Source organism: Pelophylax lessonae (genome assembly GCF_965119305.1).
Source record: "Pelophylax lessonae genome assembly, chromosome: 5".
NCBI classification, from domain to species: Eukaryota; Metazoa; Chordata; class Amphibia; order Anura; family Ranidae; genus Pelophylax; species Pelophylax lessonae.
Genome location: NC_138772.1, coordinates 401096891 through 401121947, shown reverse-complemented (window position 1 = coordinate 401121947; position 25057 = coordinate 401096891). Strand labels below are relative to the sequence as shown.

General features: G+C 42.2%; 1 protein-coding gene across 1 annotated transcript in view; it reads right to left on the bottom strand.

The window, feature by feature from the left end:
- Positions 1-25057, bottom strand: part of LAMA3 (laminin subunit alpha 3) — a 244360-nt gene that overhangs the window by 173440 nt on the left and 45863 nt on the right. Inside the window, exons 5-10 of the mRNA XM_082258666.1 lie at positions 24764-24934; positions 22170-22267; positions 21271-21386; positions 14031-14149; positions 10238-10328; positions 9179-9310 (exon numbers count right to left, since the gene is read on the bottom strand). Coding sequence (XP_082114792.1) covers positions 9179-9310; positions 10238-10328; positions 14031-14149; positions 21271-21386; positions 22170-22267; positions 24764-24934 — 727 coding nt within the window. The remainder of the gene's footprint in view (positions 1-9178; positions 9311-10237; positions 10329-14030; positions 14150-21270; positions 21387-22169; positions 22268-24763; positions 24935-25057) is intronic.

Sequence of the window (25057 nt, the reverse complement as noted above, 5' to 3'; positions counted from 1 at the left end):
GTAACATGTGCATTATCCTGTTGGCTAGGGCTTTAGTGAGGATCTTTAGGTCGTAATTCAGAAGTGATACCTGTCTTTATGGAAGAGCATTGCATCAAATCTTTGCCTGACTTGGGCAATAGCACAATATGTGCCTGATACATACTATTTGGTAATTGTCCAACCTCCAAACAATGAGCAAAAAGTTTTTGTAACCTAGGGCCCAATAGGGTCATATGGGGTTTGTACCACTCTCCTGGCAGACCATCTAGCCCTGGGGATTTATTATTGGGGAAGGATTGGATAGCAGCCTCGATCTTCAAGAGTGATAGGGATTTGTCAAGTACCTCCCTATCCTCAGCAGACAAAAGTGACAACCGTACGTCTTCCCATTCAGGTCCAGAGGGGAATCTTGATACAGCATATTGTAGAATTGATAGAATTCCCTTAGGATGCCCTCTGGGTCCATAACATAGCCCCCCAAGGGAGACTGTATTCCAGGAATCACAGTTTGATAGGAAGGTTCTGCTACTAAATTGGCTAGCATTTTTCCATTTTTATCGCCTAATTCAAACACTTTGGCAGCCAGGCATTGTGAATCAGACTGGACCAATGAGGTGTAATGGAGCCTGAGCTCCCTCCTAATCTGCGAAAGGCCCGAGAATGATTCAGGAGTTGGATCCTCTGCAAAAGCCACTGAGGCCTCCGACTCACACTGTTCCAGTTGAGTGGTCTGCGAGGAAAAATCTGGGCGCGGGGCCTTAATAGAGGAAATGTATTCACCTCTAGCATGAGCCTTGCACACCTCCCACACCACATCAAGGGAGATGGAATCCTCATTGTTCTGCCAAAATTCAGACATTGGTGATCGTGGCGCGGTGTGGCCGAGATCCGAGACTGCGAAGCCGAGATGTCAGCGGGAGACAGGGAGGGTGTCGGTACTCAATGTCTTTCGGGTAGGCTACGTCAGGGACCAGCTTGAACCGCAGAGTCAAGGCGCGTGATGTCATCGAAGGGCGGAAGAGGAACGCAACGCGTTTCAGAGCATGTGCGGCGGCCAAACGGGGCATGCGCGCTCCTTTTTCAAGTGTACAGGGCGATGAGGAAGCCAAGTAGATATCGCCTAATAAGTAGGCATGTGAGCAAGTATTAAGAGGGCAATAGATGGAAAATAAACAAACCATAACGTGGCAATGACTGGTCATAAAGATACAGAGAAAAAAAACACAGGAGCAAAAAACTAGCAAAAAAGACAAGCAATATGAAACAACATAACAGTAATACAACACTGTACCAAAGGGTAAAAGGATACATGGATAAAAGTAAAATATACACACTGTATAAGGAATATATGTATATGTAGAAAAATACCTAACACACTACATGTGACAGAAGAGAATGAGTAAAAAATATATACAGTATAATGATGAAGATAATGATAAAGTCATAAGTCATGCACAAGGATATAAAAATATACACACATTGAAAAAGGAGCCCCGTTTGGCCATCATGCATGCTCTGAAATGCGTTGTGTTCCTCTTCCGCCCTTCCCTGACGTAGCCCACCTGGAAAACATTGAGTGCCGGCACCCTCCCTGTGTCCCGCTGACATCTCGGCTTCGCAGTCTCGGATCTCGGCAACACTGCTCCAGTATCACCACCGGTCCCTGTCCCACTTGAGTCTCTTATTTAACCTATGTGAATATACTATTGTTCTGTTTGTACCTATTAAAATACTGCACTTAGGGGCGCTCTTCTTGTGTTCTTTTTATCCCTATTTACAGAGTTGACTTCACTCTTTTAAAGAGCCTTGCCCTTTGTTGTTTATCCATCAACCTATCTGGAACTTATAATTTTATAGACCTTTGCTCATGGACTAACGATCTTGTAAAAACCTATATATTTGGTTTTAAATGTGTCCCATTTTGTTTATATACCTGGAGCGCCAACATTACCTGTGTTTTTTTCTGCCGGGGTAGGAGGCTGTGCGAACACAGGAGAGGGCCAAGGCAGATCCAAACATTAAATCGATACGAGAACCTGATTTATGGGTACTCGACATGAGAATAAAACTTGACCCCCGGATGCTTCCACCGCCAAATTTCTTGCAAATTGAGAACATCTGCCCAAACCGCCAGATCCAGAGGGACAGCTCTGAGTGGGTTTGATGTGTCTAGCATGTTATCCAGAATAGCACTCAAGTCCCCGCCCAGGATTAGATGCTGTCCCCGGAGAGGAGCTAATTTGGTATAGATCGTGTAAAGGATGGTGGAATCAAAGGGGGGGGGGGGGGAGGGACATACACATTAACCAATGGCCATCTAACTTCACTAAGCTTTATTCATGAAGGAAACAGACTGCTTTAAATCTTGAGTTTTAGGTGTGTTGTGGTACGCTTAAATGTGTTAACACGCATAGCACCACAATGAAAAGAAGTAGGACATGTTCTTTTTTTTTAAGCACATTTTATGCAACACAACTGATTGGCTTTCAGTCCTTCCCCTCTCCTTCCCAATTCAGTCCACTGATGATAGGGGACAGCAAGAGGCTGACACCAAATCAAATTCAGATATTCATCTTCTGTGCCCAATTGTTTACTTCATTAAATTGCAGGAGAAGGAATGCATGATTGCAGAAAGTCCTAAGACTACTAATAGAGGTACAAGACTAATTAAAGGAAAGCTGTTCTGACAAATCAGAAAATGCTATTGGTCTGCATGTGACTTAAAGTGGAAATAAGGTCCATAATAATGCTCAAAGGTCCTATGACTCAATGGTCCTAGGCTCCTCACCAGTGTCAACATCATCTACTGTCTTCACCTGGGTGCCGGGCTGCAGCCATCTTCATTGGCTGTCATAGGATGATATCACTACTGAGCATGTGCAGGAATTTAGTCATGCCATCACACAGGATCTGTGCCAGAATGTAAAGTGATGCATGCGCTGCTCAGCGTACATTCTAAAGACGATTGAGAGCAGGCGGGTTTAGACAAAATCTCCTGCATTCGACAGAGATGTGGGGGCGGTGGGTCTCTAGGGCTCCGGGTATAGGCACAGATTTTGCTGCCCTCCTGGGGTCAGGGGAAACCCGATGGAAACACTGTATATAGAACAAGAAGAGGGCGCACCGACCTTGTGCACTACCCAAATGGAGTTTATTAAAATTAAATGAGAGGAAATTTACTCACAAACATAAAAATCATGTGCTCAGCATCATATCCAGAGGTTGTCTTTGGGAAATAGATGTATGAGTGTTGCCAGCATTGCTTCTGAGGCTGAAGGGGTGGGGGGTCAGCCTGTCAGTGCTCAGACCATACGCCGCACACTGTCTCACATTGGTCTGCATGGATGTCGTCCCAGAAGAAAGCCTCTTCTTAAGATGATGCACAAGAAAGCCTGCAAACAGTTTGCTGAAGACAAGCAGACTAAGGAAATGGATTACTGTAACCATGTCCTGTGGTCTGATGGGACCAAGATAAACTTATTTTTGGTTCAGATGGTGTCAAGCGTGTGTGGAAGCAACCAGGTGAGGAGTACAAAGACAAGTGTGTTTTGCCTACAGAAAAGCATGGTGGTGGGAGTGTAATGGTCTGGGGCTGCATGAGTGCTGCCAGAACTGGGGAGCTACAGTTCATTGGGAGAGCCATGAATGTCAATTGACATACTGAAGCAGAGCATGATCCCCTCCCTTCGGAGACTTGGCCGCAGGGCAATATTACACCATGATAATGACCCCAAACACACCTCCAAGACAATTACTGCCTTGCTAAAGAAGCTGAGGGTAAAAGTGATGGACTGGTCAAGCATGTCTCCAGACATAAATTCTATTGAGCATCTGTGGGGCATCCTCAAATGGAAGGTGGAGGAGCGCAAGGTTTCTAACATCCACCAGCTCCGTGATGTCGTCATGGAGGAGTGGAAGAGGACTCCAGTGGCAACCTGTGAAGCTCTGATGAACTGCATGCCCGAGAGGGTTAAGGCACTGCACACAAAATATTGACACTTTGGGCCCATTTTGGACATTTTCAGTTAGGGATGTACTTACTTTTGTAGCCAGCGGTTTAGACATTAATGGCTGTGTGTTGAGTTATTTTGAGGCAAATTTACACTGTTATACAAGCTGTACACTAACTACTTTACATTGTAGCAAAGTGTAATTTCTTCAGTGTTGTCACAAAGATATAATAAAATATTTACAAAAATGTGAGGGGTGTACTCACTTTTGTGAGATACTGTATGCATGCATGTGTCGGGCCTGGCAGCTACCATTATAATAAATAGGTTAGAAGGCCTGTGTTACTCAAAGAATACCTTTTACATGAGTTTACTTTGTTTTCTATGAATTCTCAGCTTTCCTAAAGTGTTTTCATCTTTTGTACAGTACCCACAACAAAGGATTTTATTTCCTGTTTTAATCACCATAAACCGCTTTTCAGTCAAATGCATGAACCATGATAGTCTGAAAAATTGACAATACAGAATCTAAATATGACTGTGACAACCCACTCACTATGTTTGCTTATCTTGATGGTTATGCTCTGCTACTGAAAAAGGCTCTTAACCAACACAAAAAAACATACTTTTAAGCTTGAAAAGGTGTTTTGTATTGCCTTCTTACAAAATGATGACTCGCTGAATCTAAATTTCAGTATGTAGAGCTTACTGGAGAAGCTGCACTGCATCCCAAGATTTCCAACACCATAATAATGCAATTATTGTAAAGGTTTGCTAGAAATATATAAGGGTGAAAGCAGTGTGCATAAGGTTAATTCAGAGTTTTCAGTTCTGGCTTCCTCCCTTTTAGCACCTAATGTGTTATAGATATAAGTTATCTGAGTCTGTAGATCTCCCCAACTGTCTTTTTGCCCTATATTGGTGCTATAGCTCCACTAAAGTAAGCAAGCATTTGGCATTTTGCAGAGTTAAGTAGGGACTGGCCAGAGAGAGAGATCACTTTGATGCAGTTGGCCAGCTTGAACATGTAATGCAATTTATGTAAACAAAAATCCTTGTTTGCATAGTACCGTATAGCAGTGTGCTAAGGGTTATTTTAGAATGTTTCATAGCAATAAAAAAGGGCAATGTCAAATAGGCAATTGTGCTGCTGACAACACATCGCCAACGGCAGAATTAGGGCTTGTTTTGGATTGGATATGCATTGGATTGCTTTTCAGATTATATTTGAAGGCGGCCGGGAGTCGATATGTCAACTCCTAACTTCTTGTTTTAACCCTCAAAAGCATGCACGACTGCGCTGCAATTGCATGTCTTGCATGATGTTGCAAGTTATTTGAGTAAAATTTATGTTGTAGCTGCAAAGTAAAGCATTGCAGTATATGTAAAACACCATCTGGCTGCCTTTGGAGCTTAAAGGGGTGGTACAATTTCAGCTCAATCATCTATTTTTACTGCTCCCAGCCACAAGTGTAAACTAGGCCTTATGGAGCAGAAACTTAAATTTACCATGTGAAGACAGTGACTCTCTCTCCCTGGTCCTAAATGCTGCAAACTCTTACAATGACAATCTAAGCTTTTGTAGTTTGCATATGTAAGTGATCTGAGTTATAACTGACCAAGCAGATATGAAATTGATGCAATAAAAGTTGTGAAGTCTAGGCCAGGAGGGGCTGCTGGGAATGACCTAGAGAGAGATGAGGGTGCAGAAAGCTTCAAAATGCAAAGCAAATATAAACGGACAGGTTTCCAAGCACAGTTCCCCTAGCAGCAGCCTTTGCTGGGGGTAGAGGGGATAGCCAGCTAATCTGTGACTCAGATCCGCCTCAAAAACTGCCAGGCGGATCTGAATGGTCCGCTAGTGTGAAAGGTGCCTTATGCCTCGTACACACGCAACGGTTGTTGGCCGTGAATTTTCGGCCGACCTCCGATCGGCCGATTGTCGGCTTGTTAGTATGATGCTTCCGACAACCGACTGCGACTTTTTGGCCGAACAAAATCTGGTGTGCATGCTATAAAATTTTTGTTGGCCGATTGTTCATCAGTCAGTACAGATTTCGGCAGACAAAAATCAGATGAGCAAGACTGGACATGCTCAGAGAAGAAAAAACACACGGAAAGTAAACCAGCACATGACATCACTTCTGAAGTTGGTTGTTGTTGGCCGAAAAAATTTGTGTGCAGTCTAGAGCACATTTCAACCAACACAACAACACTGGAAAAAAGACGGCCGATCGGTCGGCCGATGATCGTTGCGTGTGTACGAGGCATTAGGATCTCAAGAAATGACATAGGCCGTCAGTACATCAGGTGTGATCAATTTTCAATGATGGGCACCATGGCATAGCCTGTAGACTCTATAACCTTCACAAAGACCAAAAAATGTATACTTATTTGCGTTATTGTTACTAAAGAAAATTTTGGCCAAAATTTATGAGGAAAAATGACAAAATTTGCAGAATTTTAAAACCGAAACGAAGAAAAATTCATTTTTTTTACCGAATTTTTGGTCTTTTTTCACTTATAGCGCAGAAAATAAAAAACCCTATTATGATTAAATACCACCAAAAGAAAGCTCTGTTTGTGTGAAAAAAAAAGGATGAACATTTCATATGGGTACAGTCTTGCATGACTGAGTAATTGTCATTCAAAATGTGAGAGCACTGAAAGCTGAAAATTGGTCTGGTTAGGAAGGGGGTGTAAGTGCCCAGTGGGGAAGTGGTTAAATGTGATTATTATGCTCGCTTTTTTCATTTCACTATTAGGAACCACTGTTATTTTCTGTCTATAGATATCAGAGCATTTTTAACTTACCTGTACATACTTACAAAACAGTTATAAAACATAAGGGATTATTGGGTACATTGGTCATACAAATAAAGAATCAAAACAATACTTTTAGTCCCAATAGAAAAGTCATATCTCCTAAAGGTTCAGCTATTCGGCTGAGAAAGATTTGTACAAAGTACTTGCAACTCTGAGTATGCAATCTATATAATAAATTGCCTATAACAATGACAATTTCTGGTGCTGAAAATGATACCTAGAGAAAAAGAAGAGACAAGACAGGACAATCTCCTGTTTAATAGGTGATGTGTATATTGGATAAGATTTTCTGAATGCCTAACCCCTGGAACCTAATAAATTGAATGCATCCATCCACCCAAATCCTCCTTATCCGATATGTAACATCGGGAACCTTTTTCAGACGTTTCAGCACTGACATATAAAGCCCATCTAGGGGGGCTATTTGTGATAATTAGGTTTGAAATGTATGTGCTTTGCACAGAATGATTTTGGTAGATCATTTTTGGCCAAAAACATAGCAGAGATTCTTGGGAAAAAGCGGAGTTCATGAGACATGATCTGTTGGACATGAGGAAGCTCTCTTGCAAGTGGATTCAAAACAATAATGTTATGGCTTTTAAGGATATTTTGAGCATTTTAGACGAGACACACATTTTTTAAATAAATTAATTAATACAAGTTGACCACTGTAAGAACCCCTGCCAGTGCCTCAACTCTCCAACTATCACTTTTGCCGGATAGCTTGGTCTGTTAACCACTTAAGCCCCGGAAGGTTTTACCCCCTTCCTGACCAGGGCCTATTTTGCGATTCGGCACTGCGTGACTTTAACGGACAATTGCGCAGTCGTGCGACGCTGTACCTAAATGGATTTGACGTCCTTTTTTTTCCCACAAACAGAGCTTTCTTTTGGTGGTATTTGATCACCTGTGCAATTTTTTGATCATGCGCTATAAACAAAAATAGCATTTTGCAAAAATAATAATATTTTTCACATTTTTTATATGAAATCCCCCCCCCCCCCCCCCAAAAAATGTAAAAATCTAAATTTTTTAACATTTTCAGCAAATTTGTTTTATGCTACATATGTTTGGTAAAAAAAAATCGCAAAAAAGCGTATTTTGGTTGGTTTGCGCAAAAGTTATCGCGTTTACTAACAAAGTGAAGGATTTTTTGTAATTTTTGTTGTTTTTTGGCGTAATGGCGGCAATCTGCGATTTTTTTTGCGGTACTGCGACATTGCGGCGGACAGATCGGACCCTTGACTGACATTTTTGACACTTTTGGGGTTACCAGTGACATTTCTACAGTAATCAGTGCTATACATATGAATTGTTACTGTAAAATTTCACTGGCAGTGAAGGGGTTAACTTTTTTTGAGAGGGAGGGGTTATGTGCGTCCCTAGGGGCATGATTCTAACTGTGATTGGCAGTGGCTTGAGGTGTAGGAACAGTGATCAACGGTCCTACATAGTGGAACCGTATGATCACCATTCCTACACCGGGGAGAATGACAGGCGGCTTGTTTACATTAGCCGCCTGCCTTTCTCCCTCTGCACCGACGATCGGCGAGTGACCGGCAGACATCGGGTCCGCCGGTCACACGCGCGGGGGGGTCCGTGACCACTCGGGAGCGGGAGCGCGCCTCCGGTGGCGCGCGCTCGCTCCCTAGACCCTCCCAGGCTAGCGATGTAGATCTACGTCGCTCTGCCTGTGAGGGGCTGACCGCCGCAGTATATAGTCGTGCGGCGGTCGGCAAGTGGTTAAAGGAATAACAGGCTGAGGCTGGCCATACATGTTCAATTCACTTGTACAATTTTCCTTTAGATTTACTGAAAACCATATAATGTGAGGTAAAAACTAAACAACACTTTCAATTGTATCCAATTAGGCAGGCCCTTGCACTACATAGTTGAAGGTAAACCTAAAGAAAATTGTACAGAAAAGTGTAAGAAAATTGTATAATGTATGGCCAGCCTAACTGGTTGGCTCAACAGATAATAAAACTATGTTACAGGAGGGGACTCAGAAAAGTAAAGATTGCTTTGTTAAAGTGGAACTGAACTTGACTAATAAAAAACTATGGGCAGGCACCTTTTTATGTCAGAAAAGACATGCCATGTTTCTTCCTCAATAACAAACACTTAGCTGTCTGCTCGCAGTCTTCAATTGAATGCATACTGATCTGCACATGTGCAGCTAAGTGTGCATTCCCTGCATGCTTCAGATGTGCAGAAATGATGGACGCATGCGTGGGGTGACATTTTTCTCCGAACAGCTAATCAGTAGGCTAAAAACCCGGAACCCGCCACGCACCACTGAAATGAGGGTATGAGGGAGTGAGTATTTTTGTGAGTTTATATCTGTTTTAATGCTAGTGGCACACTGCATCGTATTTTTCATTTGTGATTTTACCTTTAGTACCACTTTAAATACTTACGTAGACAGACCGGATAGCCATAGTACCCTTCGGAGCACCGCTCACAGTTTTCCCCAGTAAAGTTGGGCTTACAATAACATCTTCCTGATCCTTCTTCACAACCATCTGACTGTTCAAGGTTGCAGCTGCAAGCTAACAATAGCAACATTACAAGTTTTTGGGTCAAATGATGTCAAAAGTGTGAACTGCACCTATACATTATATTCAAATCATGTGACATACTCTTCTGAATTGTACAGAAATCTCAGCATGCATGGGATTACATGGAATGAAACTCAAAGAGGACAACTAGAAGGCAGTCCCCGAGTTACAAACATCTACCCTACATATGACTCCTACTTACAAATGGAGGGAGACAACAGGAAGTGAGGAGAAATCTACCCCTACGAAGGGAAATTCACTCCTGTAAGATTTCTCATGGGAAAAAGAGATCTCCACTGAAGCTTTATTACCAGTCCTTGTTTCCTCAAAAACCCCAAAATTATCAAAATGCATTTGTCCCAGGGACAGAAAGTGAGGTGAAATCTTCTGAGCAAGTACACAGACAGCAAATAAATGCTACATGGGTGTTAATCCTTCCCTATGCTATCCAAAAAAACAAAAAATTATTTTTTTGGCTGTTGTTACATACACTTACATACAAATTGAACTGAAGAATAAACCTACAGACCCCATCTTTGTTTTTGTAACCCAGGGACTGCCTGTATAGAGTTTAGCTTGTTAAAGTAGACTGTAATGTATATGTACTCTGTGGCATTCAGTGACATTGTACAATCGACAATATGTGTAGAGTTTTCTTACAATCGTTTACCTACAACTACTATGGGATTGTAGACTTTTCATGTGTGACTAGTTCTCGGCATACACATGTGTGGTCAGAAAGAAAATGTTACCGTAATGTATGGTGCTTGAATGGATAACACATGAAGTTACAAATGGCACCTTTTTCATGCATAAAAACAGTTGATATATTTGTAATGCATCATATTAAACGAGTTGTAGGTCTCAGAAAGGATAGAGCTTTACATATTAAAAGAGCTTTAAATATTACAGACTTACGAATACAGCCATTAGGTGCTTCTTTAGAAACGTGATTTAGTCGATAGTATCCCACAGCACACCTCTCACAATTCACACCTGCTGTGTTATGCTACAAAGTACCAGTAAAAAAACAATATATTCAGTATAGGAAATATAGATAGACTATCTTATATACCTTATAGTTTATAAATAAGATGCACTTTATGCAGCACTCAGTCAGTGGAAATAATGTGTGTTTGTTATGAGGATGGATTAGAGGCAGAATCATCAATCACATGCAAAATTAACTGACATTTCAGGGCCTTGCAGGGTCCCTAACTCATTCCAACATAGTGACAACTATGTTGACTTGAGAAAAGGAACCTGCCAGGCCCTGATATGTTAACTAATTCTGCATGTGACTAAGTTTTCACACTAAATCTGCAAAAAGAATGATATGAAAAGGGGAAGGCAGTTTCTTTGCCCCCTTTTCCGCATGGGAGAAGTGGGGGGAAAGGAGGTTTCAAGTTTCCCCCCTTGGTGCAGTAAGGCGGGATCATTTCTCTATCCCTTCCTTTTTTCCTCAGGGAAAAAAGGGCGGGAAGAGCTGCATAAGGCAGTCAAGTATAGGCTGAGGAGGTCACGTGTATTGCAGGGACACGTGACCTCTGGGGAAGATTCCAGAACAGCCTGGGGGGCCTATAAAAGAGGGCTCAGTTTTAAGGGCTTTTTTAGGGCTCATTCGCCTCAGAAGGCACAAGCTGTGGTGTTCCCCATCCCTCCCTCCCTGTATGTCGTGGCTGTTATTATGTGGTAGGTCACCTTTGTAGATATACAAAGAGGGACAAGTGGTATGATTGATTTTGGAGTTGGGAGTTATGAAATTCCGCTGATGTATTTATTGATACAGCCTGAGCCGTAGTGGCTATGTTGTTTAAAGTGTTTATGTTTTTGTTTTTAATGATAATACATTGTTAAAAAACAATAATAAACGGCCATGGCCAATTCATTTCCAAAAGTACTTTGCATTATTTATTTATTTATTTGAGTTAGGCCCCTTTCACACATGCTGTCCGTTTGTCTGTTTTTCATCCATCCGTTGACGGATGAAAAACGGACATCAATGTATCTCTATGTAAAAACGGATGACAACAGATGAAAAACTGATGACAACGGATGAAAAACAGATAACAACTGGCGAAAAATGGATGAAAAACGGATAACAACTGATGAAAAACAGATGAAAAACGGATGAATAACAGATGAAAAATGGATGAAAAACGGATGGAAAACCGATACATTTTGACGTGACTGAACTGATGAACTGAATGGACCGTATGTGTGAAAGGGGCCTTAAAAGTTTTTTGGGATGTCTTAGGCCCCTTTCCCACATACAGTCCATTCAGTTCATCAGTTCAGTCACGTCAAAATGTATCAGTTTTCCTTCCGTTTTTCATCCATTTTTCATCCATTTTTCATCCGTTTTTTTTACATCCACTACCAATGCAAAAACGGGTGAAAAGCAGACCGTTTGTCCATTTACATCCGTTTTTTTTTCTGTCTGATCCGTTTTTCTGTCGGATGAAAATTAAGACATTCATCTGTTCAAAAAAACGGACATTGACGTAAGCGGATGAAAACGGATGTTAACGGATGATCATCTGTTTTTACATAGAGATGCATTGGTGTCCATTTTTCATCCGTCAACGGATGGATGAAAAACGGACAAACAGACCTATGTGTGAAAGGGGCCTTAAGGTAAAGGTGAGTTGAAGGAATTCCTGCCTACTATCCCATATTAGTGGCCCACTGGTGACTTACTACATTCTGCTCTCAAATACCTGATACAGATTGCAAGATTACCCTAGGTCATCTGTACATTATTTTTTTTCACTTTTAAGCTAATCATAATCTTTATGTTGATGGGGAACTGTAAACATAAGTGTACAGCTGGAGTAAGATAGTTGGAGTGACAAAACAGCTTTACCAAACCACTCCTTTGTAAATGATCCTATCTATCATCACAAGTGGTACAGTAAATATACAGTAGTCCTGGTATAGCTTTGCTGCCAGTAGAACATCGTATGCAAAGATGGAACGTGATGTGGAGAGGTAAGCTTTCTTAAACTCTGACTAATTCCTTGGGCAAGAATTGACATGAAGCATTCTGTTTCACTATTTGATGATCATATGATATATAAAATTGTGATTTACTTCTAAATACACAATGTAATATTGAACTTGTTCAACTGCTGTAAGTTGGCCTTATTATAAAAGTGATGTTAAAATCTTAATACATTTCGGGCTCATGTTGACGGGTATTGTTTTGCAGCATTTGATGTGTGCTTGGAACAAGCGTCAATCGCAGGTGAGAAAAATCCAAATTACTTTTAGGGGCAGTAGTTTGGAGTCTACTTTGGATCTGCTTTGTGTTGCACTAAATTTTTTTTTTTTTTGGACATAGCATGTACTATTGACGTGCATTTGGATTGGAGGCAAAGCAATTCAAACACAGGCTTTTCTTGTCAAATACTGTGATTTCCATCCTAATGCAGCTGCATGGGTTCCAAAGGAAAATGCAGCATTTGACATGAATGCCCATTGACATGAGCCTTTATAGGCAGATCATAAAGTGAGAAATACATTTTGTGAATAATATTTACATTAATGGGCCCCTAATTTGCTAATATAAACATATATCTCCAGCTACAAAATTTTAATATAAGGGTTAGAACGTTTCTCAAGTCTCAACATACCAAAGAAGGAAGTGAGGAGGAATCTTTTATTTAGTAGATTAATGGAAAGCTAGAACCCATTAGCTTTTTAGAGTTTTCTGTGCTCCTGGTGCAGATTTTCGATAATGTTGACATCAGAACTATCCCTAAAAATGTTTGAACCCTTTCCCTCTAACCGCTCTGCTCAAGAAAAGAGGTCCGCAGAAGAACCAAATGTGAAGTCAAGAAGAGCATAGGAAAGATCATTGCTGCAATTGTGGATTTCATAAACATGAGGCTCTCCATAAGCACTAAACTAAATAGAAAGCAATATGTATACAGTAAAACCTCAAATTGCAAGCATAATTCATTCTAGAAACATGCTTGTAATCCAAAGCACTCTTATATCAAAGCAAATTTCACCATAAGAAATAATGGAAACTCAGATGATTCACTCCACAACCTTTTTAAGTCCTTCAGTTTATAGTCCATATAAAAAGATTATAGCAATTTGATAGGTTGTGTAAACCTAAAATGTCCATCCACAAATGGCGCCTCCACAAGGGGATTAGAAGCAAAATCCAGCAGGAGCTACAGAGTATAAAAGAGAAGAGAGGTGCCTCTAAGTGTAGCAATATGGTTGACCATCCTCCTCACCGCCAGCTCTCACTGCCGTCAGTCTGCAGTTGTGACGGGGAAGACTACCGAGTAGAGCGATCTGAAAGTGAGGCTTGAAGCGCTCGTGGAACACAGCGTGGAAGGGATGAGGTTGCTGGCGGTGTGGAGGATGGTCTATGTGGACAGCTTTACCCCAGATGCCTGCATACTTAGATGTGCCTGTTTTGAACATCAACCGTGTGAGTTGCTAAATGTTGTACCTTCAGTAAATGTAACCATATTGCTACACTTCGAGGTGCCTCTCTTCTCTTTTAAACTCAGTAGTGACATGACGCTACTTGTATATGAAGACATTGCTTGTTTATCAAGTCAAAATTTATAAAAAAAAATGTTTCTTGTCCTGCAAAACGCTCTCAAACAAAGTTTGTCTCATTCCAAGGTTTTACTGTATTCAAAGAACCAAGAACAAAGAAAGACAATAACAGTGCAGAAAAAAGTACCTGGCAGTTAATGCAAACGCCTCCCCCATTGTACTGGCCATGTATATCTAGACTTGCTCGCTGATAATCTACTTCAGCATCATAATAACAGTCAGAGGCATGTCCATGACAATTGCAGGCTACGGAGAGAATACAGTATACAGTTTTACCACTGGAACTTCTTATATTATCACTGACCATACTTGTAGTCAGTAAACTCAACAAAACAGTGAGAAATGTTAATTGTCTACATACAGCCACACCATGTGCATGCCATAATAAATATTATTTTATGAAATCAGTAATCAGACAGAACATTACTTGTATTCATGGAAATATCTGCAAGGCAATGATTATTCAGGGACTTAGGTGTTTCCTACATGGAATGGAATTTAGATGTTACATTTGATAACTGTGCTCAAGCGTGCCCATTGCTAGAGAAAACCAGAAATTCCCAACAAATCTTAAACTTGTGCAGTCACAGGACAGCAAATACTTTTGTCTAAATTATATACATAGCAGTCATCGTATTTTTTTTTCTAGTGTGAATTACCGCTCATAGAAATATTTAAACTTAAGCAAGCAAAAAGGATTGGGAGGGTTGCAGAAAGTTCAATATCATTTAACAGAATATGGTCCAATAATGAGTATTCCTTTTTACAGCAAGGAATATAATATGAAATTATTTTACAATGTAAGCCATATAATAAATGTTGTTCTACAACAGCGTTTTTAGTAATGTAAAACGTATTGTCTATGCTCGTTTAACACGAAAACTCAATCTCAAAGTTGAATTTAATGAGTACAAAGTATAGATGTTCCTCTCACATAATAAAGGAGATGTAAAGCTGTATTAAGGGGTTGATTCACTAAAACTGCAGAGTGCAAAATCTGGTGTAGCTCTGCTCAGAAACCAATCAGCTTCTAGTTTTCGTTTTGTCAAAGCTTAATTGAACAAGCTGAAGTTAGAAGCTGATTGGATACCATCAGGGCCGGACTGGGAATAAAAACCAGCCCTGGAAATAATTTCATACCAGCCCCATAGCATTATTATACCGGCCCAACAGCATAACGCCATTTACGCCAAGAAAATTCCGGTTAAAAGTGGTGAAGGTGGAGCAATCCAGGGGGACCCCAGGAACTCTGAGAATGTGTGTGTGTGTGTGGGGGGGGTAATGATATAAGGGGAGCCTTTATATTAATGCCCTCTTACATTATTGTATTCCCCTTCCCCCCTTACATCACTGACCCTCCCCCTTCAGACTTGCCTGATGGCGCTGTCCCTGACCTCCTCTCACCTTTTGCGCAAACCAATCAATATACGCCTATTGGGACTTGTTGTCCTCCGCTAGTTGGGGGAGGGTACCATATCCTCAGTTCTGAAGGGTTCATGCTGGGACTTGCAGCTCTTCGCTTTAGGGAGGGTCACATCCCCCAAAAGTGACAGAGTACAAGTCCCAACATGAACCCCTCAGAGGTGAGGATGTGACCCCCCCCCCCCAACTAGTGGAGGACAACAAGTCCCAACATGAGCCACTGAGATTTAAGAACGTGATCCCCCCAAAAGTGCAGGACTACAAGTTCCAGCATGAACCCCTGAGATCTAAGGATGTGACCCCTTATATCTGACGGGGTCATGCTGTGACCTGTCATTTTTCACTGGTTGGGGGGCCGGGGGGGACACCTCTTCAGCGAGGGGTTCATGCAGGGACATTGGGACCTGTAGTCCTTCACTAGTTGGGGGGGGGGCAGGGTGTGATACATCCTTAGCTCTGTAAGGTTCATGCTGGGACCTGTAGTCCTTCACTTTTGGGGTATAACATCAGCAAAGGTGAGGGACTACAAGTCCCAGCAAAAATTTCTGAGATCCATCCTTGTGACCTCCTCCTCCCATCCCTCTGCAGGTGTCATCTGCTTCCACCTCGTCCTGCCTAGCAAACACAATAAAGAGACTTCTGCTCACTTCCAGTGCTTCTTCTTTCCAACCCACATCTGCAAGAGCTTCAAATCAGTTTTTTTTTATTTACCTGGTTACAAGGGACAGCAGACTCCCACCGCCTCGATACAGTACATCCCACCAGGCATCTTCTGGCTGCAGTGCCCACATCTTCTTTTCAAATGTGGCGGGCTGCAGAAGGGGGGGGGGCGGGTAACATTCGATCTCTAATGCTGATTGGCTGAGAGGTGGCGGGCGGAGCAATTGTTGCAGCCGCAGAGACTCGGATTACATCTTCTCGGGAGGCTGGCTCTCGAGCATCTCCGGAACTGCGCATGTGCAGTTTCGAGCCGAGCTGGTCAAAGGACGGTCGGTTTGTGTTCAGTTCACGGCTCCTGGGCGCAGGTTAGAAGAGGACTTTGATGCCCCTCCCCTCTGTGTCATCTCACGGCGCACCCGCTCTTCTTTCTACCCGGCCACCGTGACTCGCCCGGGATCGGTCCTGGGCAGGCACCGCAGCAGCTTCCCAGCCCCAAAGCGGCCCCAGGGCAGGCAGCCTAGCGGGGAAATTCCCGGTATCCCGCTAGGCCAGTCCGGCCCTGGATACCATGCAGAGATGCACCAGATTCTGTACTCTCTAGTTTTAGTAAATCAACCCCTAGGTTTTTTCTAACAACTTTTGAATAGGTTAGCTTTATAAAAATAATGCAGATTTATGAAAACACAATGCAGACTCAATCAAGCTCAATAGACACAGTTTAACTTTCCCAGAAATAAATAGAGAAAAAAATGGTTATTTGCAGTAGTTTCCATTTAGTTGTCATAAATTATTATCTAATGTTTAATGTCTAACCCTTGAAATTGAATATAGATGGAATGCAAATCTGCATTTCTATTGATCTGCACATCAGCCTATTACAAAAGTTAGCTTCCTGCCTTGATCACTGGCTTGTGCCTCCTTTATTTCAGCATAATCTAGTCTGAACACTAGAAGGCATTGTCTACTCCTTTGGCAGTTCTAACACATGGCAGGAATTTGGCATAGATTCCAACATCAAAATAATCTCTCTGGACAGTTTTCTGTCCAGGAGGATTAACCAATTATAAAAGATTATCTGCCACTACCAACCCATTATATTCCTAGTTACCTCTGAAATGGCGTAGAACATCTTTTTTTAGCATTCAGCAGATGTTTCCTTAGAAAAGAAAATCGAATACCTCAAAGTTAAGGATCTTTAAAACTGTCATAAAGGGGATATTATTATATCCTGATAATGCTCAGGTTTATTGTTGTGTAGCTCCTTTAAATTGACTTTCTGAGACCCATGATCTTCACTAGCTATCCATTCTAGGGGTTAACCAATTATCGGCAAAGCCGATATATCGAGGGTTGATATGCACTTTCCCCGATATATCAGAATCGGCCACCAAGGTGACCGATATTGCCGATATTTCGGGAAAGTGCTTGTACCGGACTGATGCCTGCAGCTAGAGGCATCACCCCGGTACCGGCGTCCATAGCCGGCGGTCGACTGTCATTTAATGACAACCAATGCGGCTGAGAAGCCGCTCAGCTGTCATTACAAGGAGCCGGAGGGGACCTCCCCACTTCCCGCCGCCTTCTGCAGCTCTCCCGGGTCTCCCGCCCCACGGGGAGACCAGTCTGCACGGCCACCGAAGACCCGATCAAAGCTTTTCAGCTCTGATCGGGTCTCCAAGCAAAAACCCGGAAGTGATGTCATGAGTGACATCACTTCTGGGTATTGTCTGGCGCCAGATTAAAATAAAAATGACAGCATTCAAAACAGCCAAACTTGGCGTTTTGAATGCTTTTAAGTGCAGAGGAGGGGTTTTGGGGTATTTTAGACCCCCATATCCCTCCACAAAAGTACAGTGGGTACGGAAAGTATTCAGACCCCCTTAAATTTTTCACTCTTTGTTATATTGCAGCCATTTGCTAAAATCGTTTGAGTTGATTCTTCTTCCTCATGAATGTACACATAGCACCCCATACTGACAGAAAAACACAGAATTGTTGACATTGTTGCAGATTTATTAAAAAAGAAAAACTGAAATATCACATGGTCCTAAGTATTCAGACCCTTTGCTCAGTATTTAGTAGAAGCCCCCTTTTGATCTTATACAGCCAGGAGTCTTTTTGGGAAAGATGCAACAAGTCTTTCACACCTGGATTTGGGGATCCTCTGCCATTCCTCCTTGCAGATCCTCTCCAGTTCTGTCAGGTTGGATGGTAAACGTTGGTGGACAGCCATTTTTAGGTCTCTCCAGAGATGCTCAATTGAGTTTAAGTCAGGGCTCTGGCTGGGCCATTCAAGAACAGTCACGGAGTTGTTGTGAAGCCACTCCTTCGTTATTTTAGCTGTGTGCTTAGGGTCATTGTCTTGTTGGAAGGTAAACCTTCGGCCCAGTCTGAGGTCCAGACCACTCTGGAGAAGGTTTTTGTCCAGGATATCCCTGTACTTGGCCGCATTCATCTTTCCCTCGATTGCAACCAGTCGTCCTGTCTCTGCAGCTGAAAAACACCCCCACAGCATGATGCTGCCACCACCATGCTTCACTGTTGGGACTGTATTGGACAGGTGATGAGCAGTGCCTGGTTTTCTCCACACATACCGCTTAGAATTAAGGCCAAAAAGTTCTATTTTGGTCTCATCAGACCAGAGAATCTTATTTCTCACCATCTTGGAGTCCTTCAGGTGTTTTTTAGCAAACTCCATGCGGGCTTTCATGTGTCTTACACTGAGGAGAGGCTTCCGTCGGGCCACTCTGCCATAAAGCCCCGACTGGTGGAGGGCTGCAGTGATGGTTGACTTTCTACAACTTTCTCCAATCTCCTGACTGCATCTCTGGAGCTCAGCCACAGTGATCTTTGGGTTCTTCTTTACCTCTCTCACCAAGGCTCTTCTCCCCCGATAGCTCAGTTTGGCCGGACGGCCAGCTCTAGGAAGGGTTCTGGTCATCCCAAACGTCTTCCATTTGAGGATTATAGAGGCCACTGTGCTCTTAGGAACCTTAAGTGCAGCAGAAATCTTTTTGTAACCTTGGCCAGATCTGTGCCTTGCCACAATTCTGTCTCTGAGCTCTTCAGGCAGTTCCTTTGACCTCATGATTCTCATTTGCTCTGACATGCATTGTGATCTGGAAGGTCTTATATAGACAGGTGTGTGGCTTTCCTAATCAAGTCCAATCAGTATAATCAAACACAGCTGGACTCAAATGAAGGTGTAGAACCATCTCAAGGATGATCAGAAGAAATGGAAAGCACCTGAGTTAAATATATGAGTGTCACAGCAAAGGGTCTGAATACTTAGGACCATGTGATATTTCAGTTTTTCTTTTTTAATAAATCTGCAACAATGTCAACAATTCTGTGTTTTTCTGTCAGTATGGGGTGCTATGTGTACATTCATGAGGAAGAAGAATGAACTTAAATGATTTTAGCAAATGGCTGCAACATAACAAAGAGTGAAAAATTTAAGGGGGTCTGAATACTTTCCGTACCCACTGTACCTGTCAAAAAAAAAAAATGTACAGAAATATCAGCCAATATCGGCCGATACCGATATGCATTGGCCAAAATATCAGTATCGGTATCAGCAACGAAAAACTGAGATCGGACAATCACTAATCCATTCCAGTTCAGAGTCCATGTAAATAACTTTCAAATACAGGTTTCATAAACAAAAAAAAAAAAAAAATATAGGTTTCATAGCCTTCTTCAAAATACGAGGGTTCTTCAAAACGTTTCGCAGCCATCCTAACCACAGCGTGACAACTCTTTACTAAACTGCATGTTCAGGACCAATTACTAGTTGTCCTGCCCTCACCGTTTCCAATTAAAATATGAAAGTGCGGAAACATTTTGAAGACCCCTCGAATATTGTTACTTAAAGGAGTCAGAAGGTTTTTTATCCTAATGCATTCTATGCATTAAAGAGGTTGTAAACCCACTTTAAATGCTTTTGCCTATAGGTAAGCCTATATTAAGGGTTACCTATAGGTGCTATAAATATCTCCTAAACATGCACCGTTTAGGAGATATTTACAGTGCATGCAGCCGATAACGCCATCGGCGCATTCGCTCTGAAGGAATGGCCACCCGTGCCGTTCCTTCAGAGCCCTATGCCGTGAACAGCGGCTCCCGCGCGCATGCACGGGAGTGATGTAATCGCGCTCCCGGCCAATCAGATGGCCGAAGGACGCGAACAAGGAAGCAGGACGGCCGGACATGTCGGCCGCCCTGTCACTGAGCGGGCCGCACTGCGAGGGCTTCGTTTTAAAGAGGTTGTAAACCCAAATTTTTTTTTTCAACCTGAAGGAGAAACCCATAATGAGCTAGTATGCATCGCATACTAGCTCATTATGAAATACTTACCTTAGAACGAGCCCCCTCTATGACGGGCGACTGATCAGTCGCCCGTCTTCCGGGATTGCGGCATCCGGCCATCTGATTGGCCGGAGCCGCGGTGACGTCACTCCCGCGCACGAGCGCAGGAGCCGACGGTCACGGCACGGGGCTCTGAAGGAATGGCACCAGCAGCCGTTCCTTCAGAGCGCATGCGCCAGTGACGTCACTGGCTGCATGTAAGGTAAATATCTCCTAAACGGTACATGTTTAGGAGATATTTACAGTACTTATAGGTAAGCCTTATCATAGGCTTACCTATAAGTACAACTTGCAGAGAAGGGTTTACTTCCTCTTTAAGGTAAGTATTTCATAATGAGCTAGTATGCGATGCATACTAGCTCATTATGCCTTTGTCTTTACAGGTTTTTTTTTCTAATTTTTTGTATGTAGGTTTACTTCCTCTTTAAGATAAAACCTTCTGGGTGTAGTAGCCTCCCCAGCACCCCCTAATACTTACCTGAGGTCCATCTCTGTCCAGCGATGTCCACGAGTCCCTCGGCCATCCGGGACTCTCCCACCTGATTGGCTGGGAAACAGCCGCAGCGCCACTGGCTCCCGTGGCTATGATTTAAAGTCAGTTAGCCAATTTAGGAGAGAGGGGGGGCGGGCCGAACTTTAGCTCCATGTCTGAAGGGACACACTGAGCTGCAGCTCAGCTCGGGTGCCCCCATAGCAAGCTGCTTGCTGTGGGGGCAGTCGACAGGAGGGAGGGGCTAGGAACAGCAACAAGGTACCCGTGAAGGGGAGGATCCAGGCTGCCCTGTGAAAAACCAACTGCACAGAGGAGGTAAGTATAACATGTTTATTTTATTTTTTTAATTACAACAGCACTTTACAATTACTTTAACTCTCTGGTTAATGTATTCTACAAATATAGGCCATTTTCTAACACTTACGTTCACACTGATTGGCTGTATCAACACCAGCGGGCTGCCATGGCTTCTGATTATAACCAGGACAGCAGCGGTCACAGATCTCCCCACATGTGTTATGCTGGCACTGACACTGATACCTTCACAAAAGCACATAATGGAAAAAATAAATTATCTCATACAACACAATTTATCTTGTGAAATGTTTTTCTTAACTGAAAGCAAGTTTGTCATTAGAGAAATCAAGGCATTCAATGGCTAATTTCCTTCTCAGAAATGACAGAAGCCAGAGAAAGCTGATTAACTAACACTTTAAGTGTGAGTCAACAACTTCTGCCCACATATTTCTCTATTGACAGGTTTTGTTTAATTATACATATTAACTAATGTTTGACATTCCTATGATTATCCAAAGTATTGATTTTTTTACACAACATTACATTTTAAAACAATATTGTTGAATCACACCTTCTCTTATATCTATTTCTGTTGGTTACAGAAATAAATAATTTCGACTCTGGTCATCAAGTGGTTTGCTGCACTTTAGAAACACCTGAATAGAATTAATTGACAATAATATCTCTGCACATACCTTAGGACAAGTATAGCATGTTGCACCGTAAGTGTGATGCCAACATGTCTCTCATTAGATCTAATGAGGGTGTCCTGGGTAAGACATAAGTCTTAGTGTATATATACAGTATATGTAGAGTAATATCTTTCTGATACATGATGTTGTTTTCTCAACACTGTCAAAGTTATAAGCTCAGTATATAGGGAGTTACCAATAATTTGTTCAGTGTCTTGTAGAGTTTAGATAATGGATTCTCAGCTACACTTAGGAATGTGTATAACAATCAAAATGAACAGATTTGGTTAAATATATAGTGCCGAATATACTTTGATTAATAACCATCACTTACAGGTTCCGGTTGCCAGCATTTCTCACAGTGCAGACATCAGCATGGCCATGGCATACACAGCGGCCTCCAATACTGATGTCTTTAATACTGTAGTAGTACTACAGAAATAAAAACAAACAAAAAAACACAACATAAGCACATATTGTACAATGTACATGGAATACAATAGAGTAGAACTCCAGACATAAAGTACATTTGGAAGCTTTGGTTTTCCATTAAGGGGGATAGGATCACTTTATTTAAAGCTCAACTTCAGACGAAATCAATACTTTTCCCAAAAGGGGCGCACTGGGCCGGGGGTTAGGGGGGGCAATTACCCCCGGGGCTGCTCTGATGCCCGGTAAAAAGGCTGCACCGCTTCCGCCGCAGACACCCCGAGTGCAGGCCACCCCCTGGCATGGATGGTGTATGCTGTATCCGAGCAAAGGCCGACCCAGTGCCAAGGTATTAACTTTTTGTTATTTGGTGGTGCACCTGAGCCCCCCCCCCCCCCCATCCAGGTCCCTCGCCAAAGCTGTTTTTATCTGCAGGGACTGCCTGTTATGGGTCGCTTGTTAACCTTTGCCAGCCAGTCCCCTTCACTCAATTCAGTTTATTCAGTTTAATGTCGGTCCTCTCCTGGATCCTGAAAGCAGCCTTCCATGAACCAGCCAATGGGACTTGTCTACCTGGAAGAAGGATCCATTGAGGAAGTAAATGGAGAGAAGAAGGATCCAAAGCCGGATGATCACGTGACCATGGCTTAGGATAAATGAAAATGGGGATGTAGAACTTTTTTCTTTTCTTAATCCAGCATTTAGAGAGAGGGTGGGGGGGGGGGGTTACATTTATCCTGGAGTGGGATTTTAAATTGTTTAAATTCATTTATGGCAAAGCAACAGATTTGTTCTAATTCTGCCCTCCCCCGCAATAATTTTTTATCTTTCCTTTTGCTATGCTGTTACTCTGCTGAGCACCAGGAGCTGCAAAAAAATCCCCAATATTTCCAGGTATAGCGAAGCATATGAATCACTCCATATAAGTCTTGTGACTGGTAGCTTATGGCGCTTTTCCACTGCATGGAACCGAACGGTCCGGCTCGCTTTTGCGCTTTTCCACTGCATGGTACCGCATGGCACGGTGTTGGAACGGTTTGGTACGGTACGGTACGGTACGGCGGCGCTTTTCTGCTACATGGAACCGAACGGTACAGCTTGCTTAAACAGTACCACCTCGGTTGTGGTTCCAAGAGGGCCGTACCGGTACCATATTCCACAATCCTTTGCATGCAGCCTTGACTGTTTGTCATTACTAGCCACTGATTGGTCAGAGAATCGTTGTTATCCCACCCACTTTACCTTAGTGGAAAAGCAAACCGTACCAAACCATACCGAACCGTTACAACACTGTACCATGCGGTACCATGCAGTGGAAAACCAAACAGAGCCAAGCAGGGCCAAGCAGGGCCGAGTGGAGCCAAGCCGGTACTTGTAGTGGAAAAGTGCCAATAGACAAGGCTTATCTTTCACTCTCAGCAGCTGAATAGAACAGGGAGCTCATATAGAAGATAAGTATATAGGTCTGTGGAGGGCTGCATTAAAGTGAACCTGTTGCTTTATTCCTCTTATGTTTGTTTTATAAGTGATTGCTCTGTATTAGTAGTAAGTTGGAGTTCAATAGTGGCTGTCTAGTCTTGGGCACCATTGAGTCAGAAACATCCATTATTGCAGGTAACTGTGTTCAAATAGGTTTAACTTGATAAACTTCAGATTCACAATGTTACTATGTGCTGCCTAAAGCTACATAAGTGTGTGGAAAAAAAAAAGACCACACAAAGTGAGGCTTAGTTATTATACACAGGATTATAAAAATTATTAGGGATTTTTATTGCTTATTTTTATGTATAACATTTTATATTATTTTTAATATAATTTTTTTAGTGATATTTTTTTTTATTTTATTTTTTAATAACGTATGCCAACATAAAATATATGCGGTCATCATTTTTATCACCCAGAAAGCTCTTGAAAAATATACTGTGGGGTTGATTCACTAAAACTGGAGAGTGCAGAATCTGGTGCAGCTCTGCATAGAAACCAATCAGCTTCCAGGTTTTATTTTGTCAGCCTAATTGACCAAGCTGGAGATAGAAGCTGATTGGCTACCATGCACAGCTGCACCAAATTTTGCACTCTACAGTTTTAGTAAATCAACCCCCGTATATCAGACTTTTCTTCTTACATTTTTGGGGATCCTGCCAATAAGACACTCCCTGTTCTAGGGTAACAATGCTCAGTTTTTGCAATGTATTAATAGAGGAGCAGCATTGCTAGCTAAACAAGTATATTAGGACTACAAAACACATCCCCTCTTCTCTTCTCCAAAACATAGGGGAAAGGTGCTAACAAATAACTGGTGATAGAGGCGAGAATGCATGAAGTTATCAGCTCACATGATTTTTGGCCGGATCAACAGGTATATATATTTTTTGCACTTATTTAACAGACGTAACAAACAATTTTTGATGGTAAATAAGACAAAAGGGAGCAAACAGGAGAAGTTAGATCCAAAGGGTGTAATACCCTTTAATGTGATGGATCAATAGACAAACTTACCCTGCGTGTTACCGTCGGATCTTTTTCTTCTTTGGATATTAAATGTCCAAGCAGCGTGTTTGTCCTGAGGAAACGCAACCTTATATTCGTAGCCTTTGTAAATTCTCTCAGTACAGGAGAGTCCGTAAAATGTTTAGCACCTGGTCGTCCGCTCACTAACCTGACAACCACCTGAAATAGACATAATCGCATGCTCTCAGCTGTACTCTCTGCAATCCACAATCTTTTATATTTTATATCATACAATACAAATGCAAAACATTTACAATAATCAGTAAAATTTTAAAAAAGAGA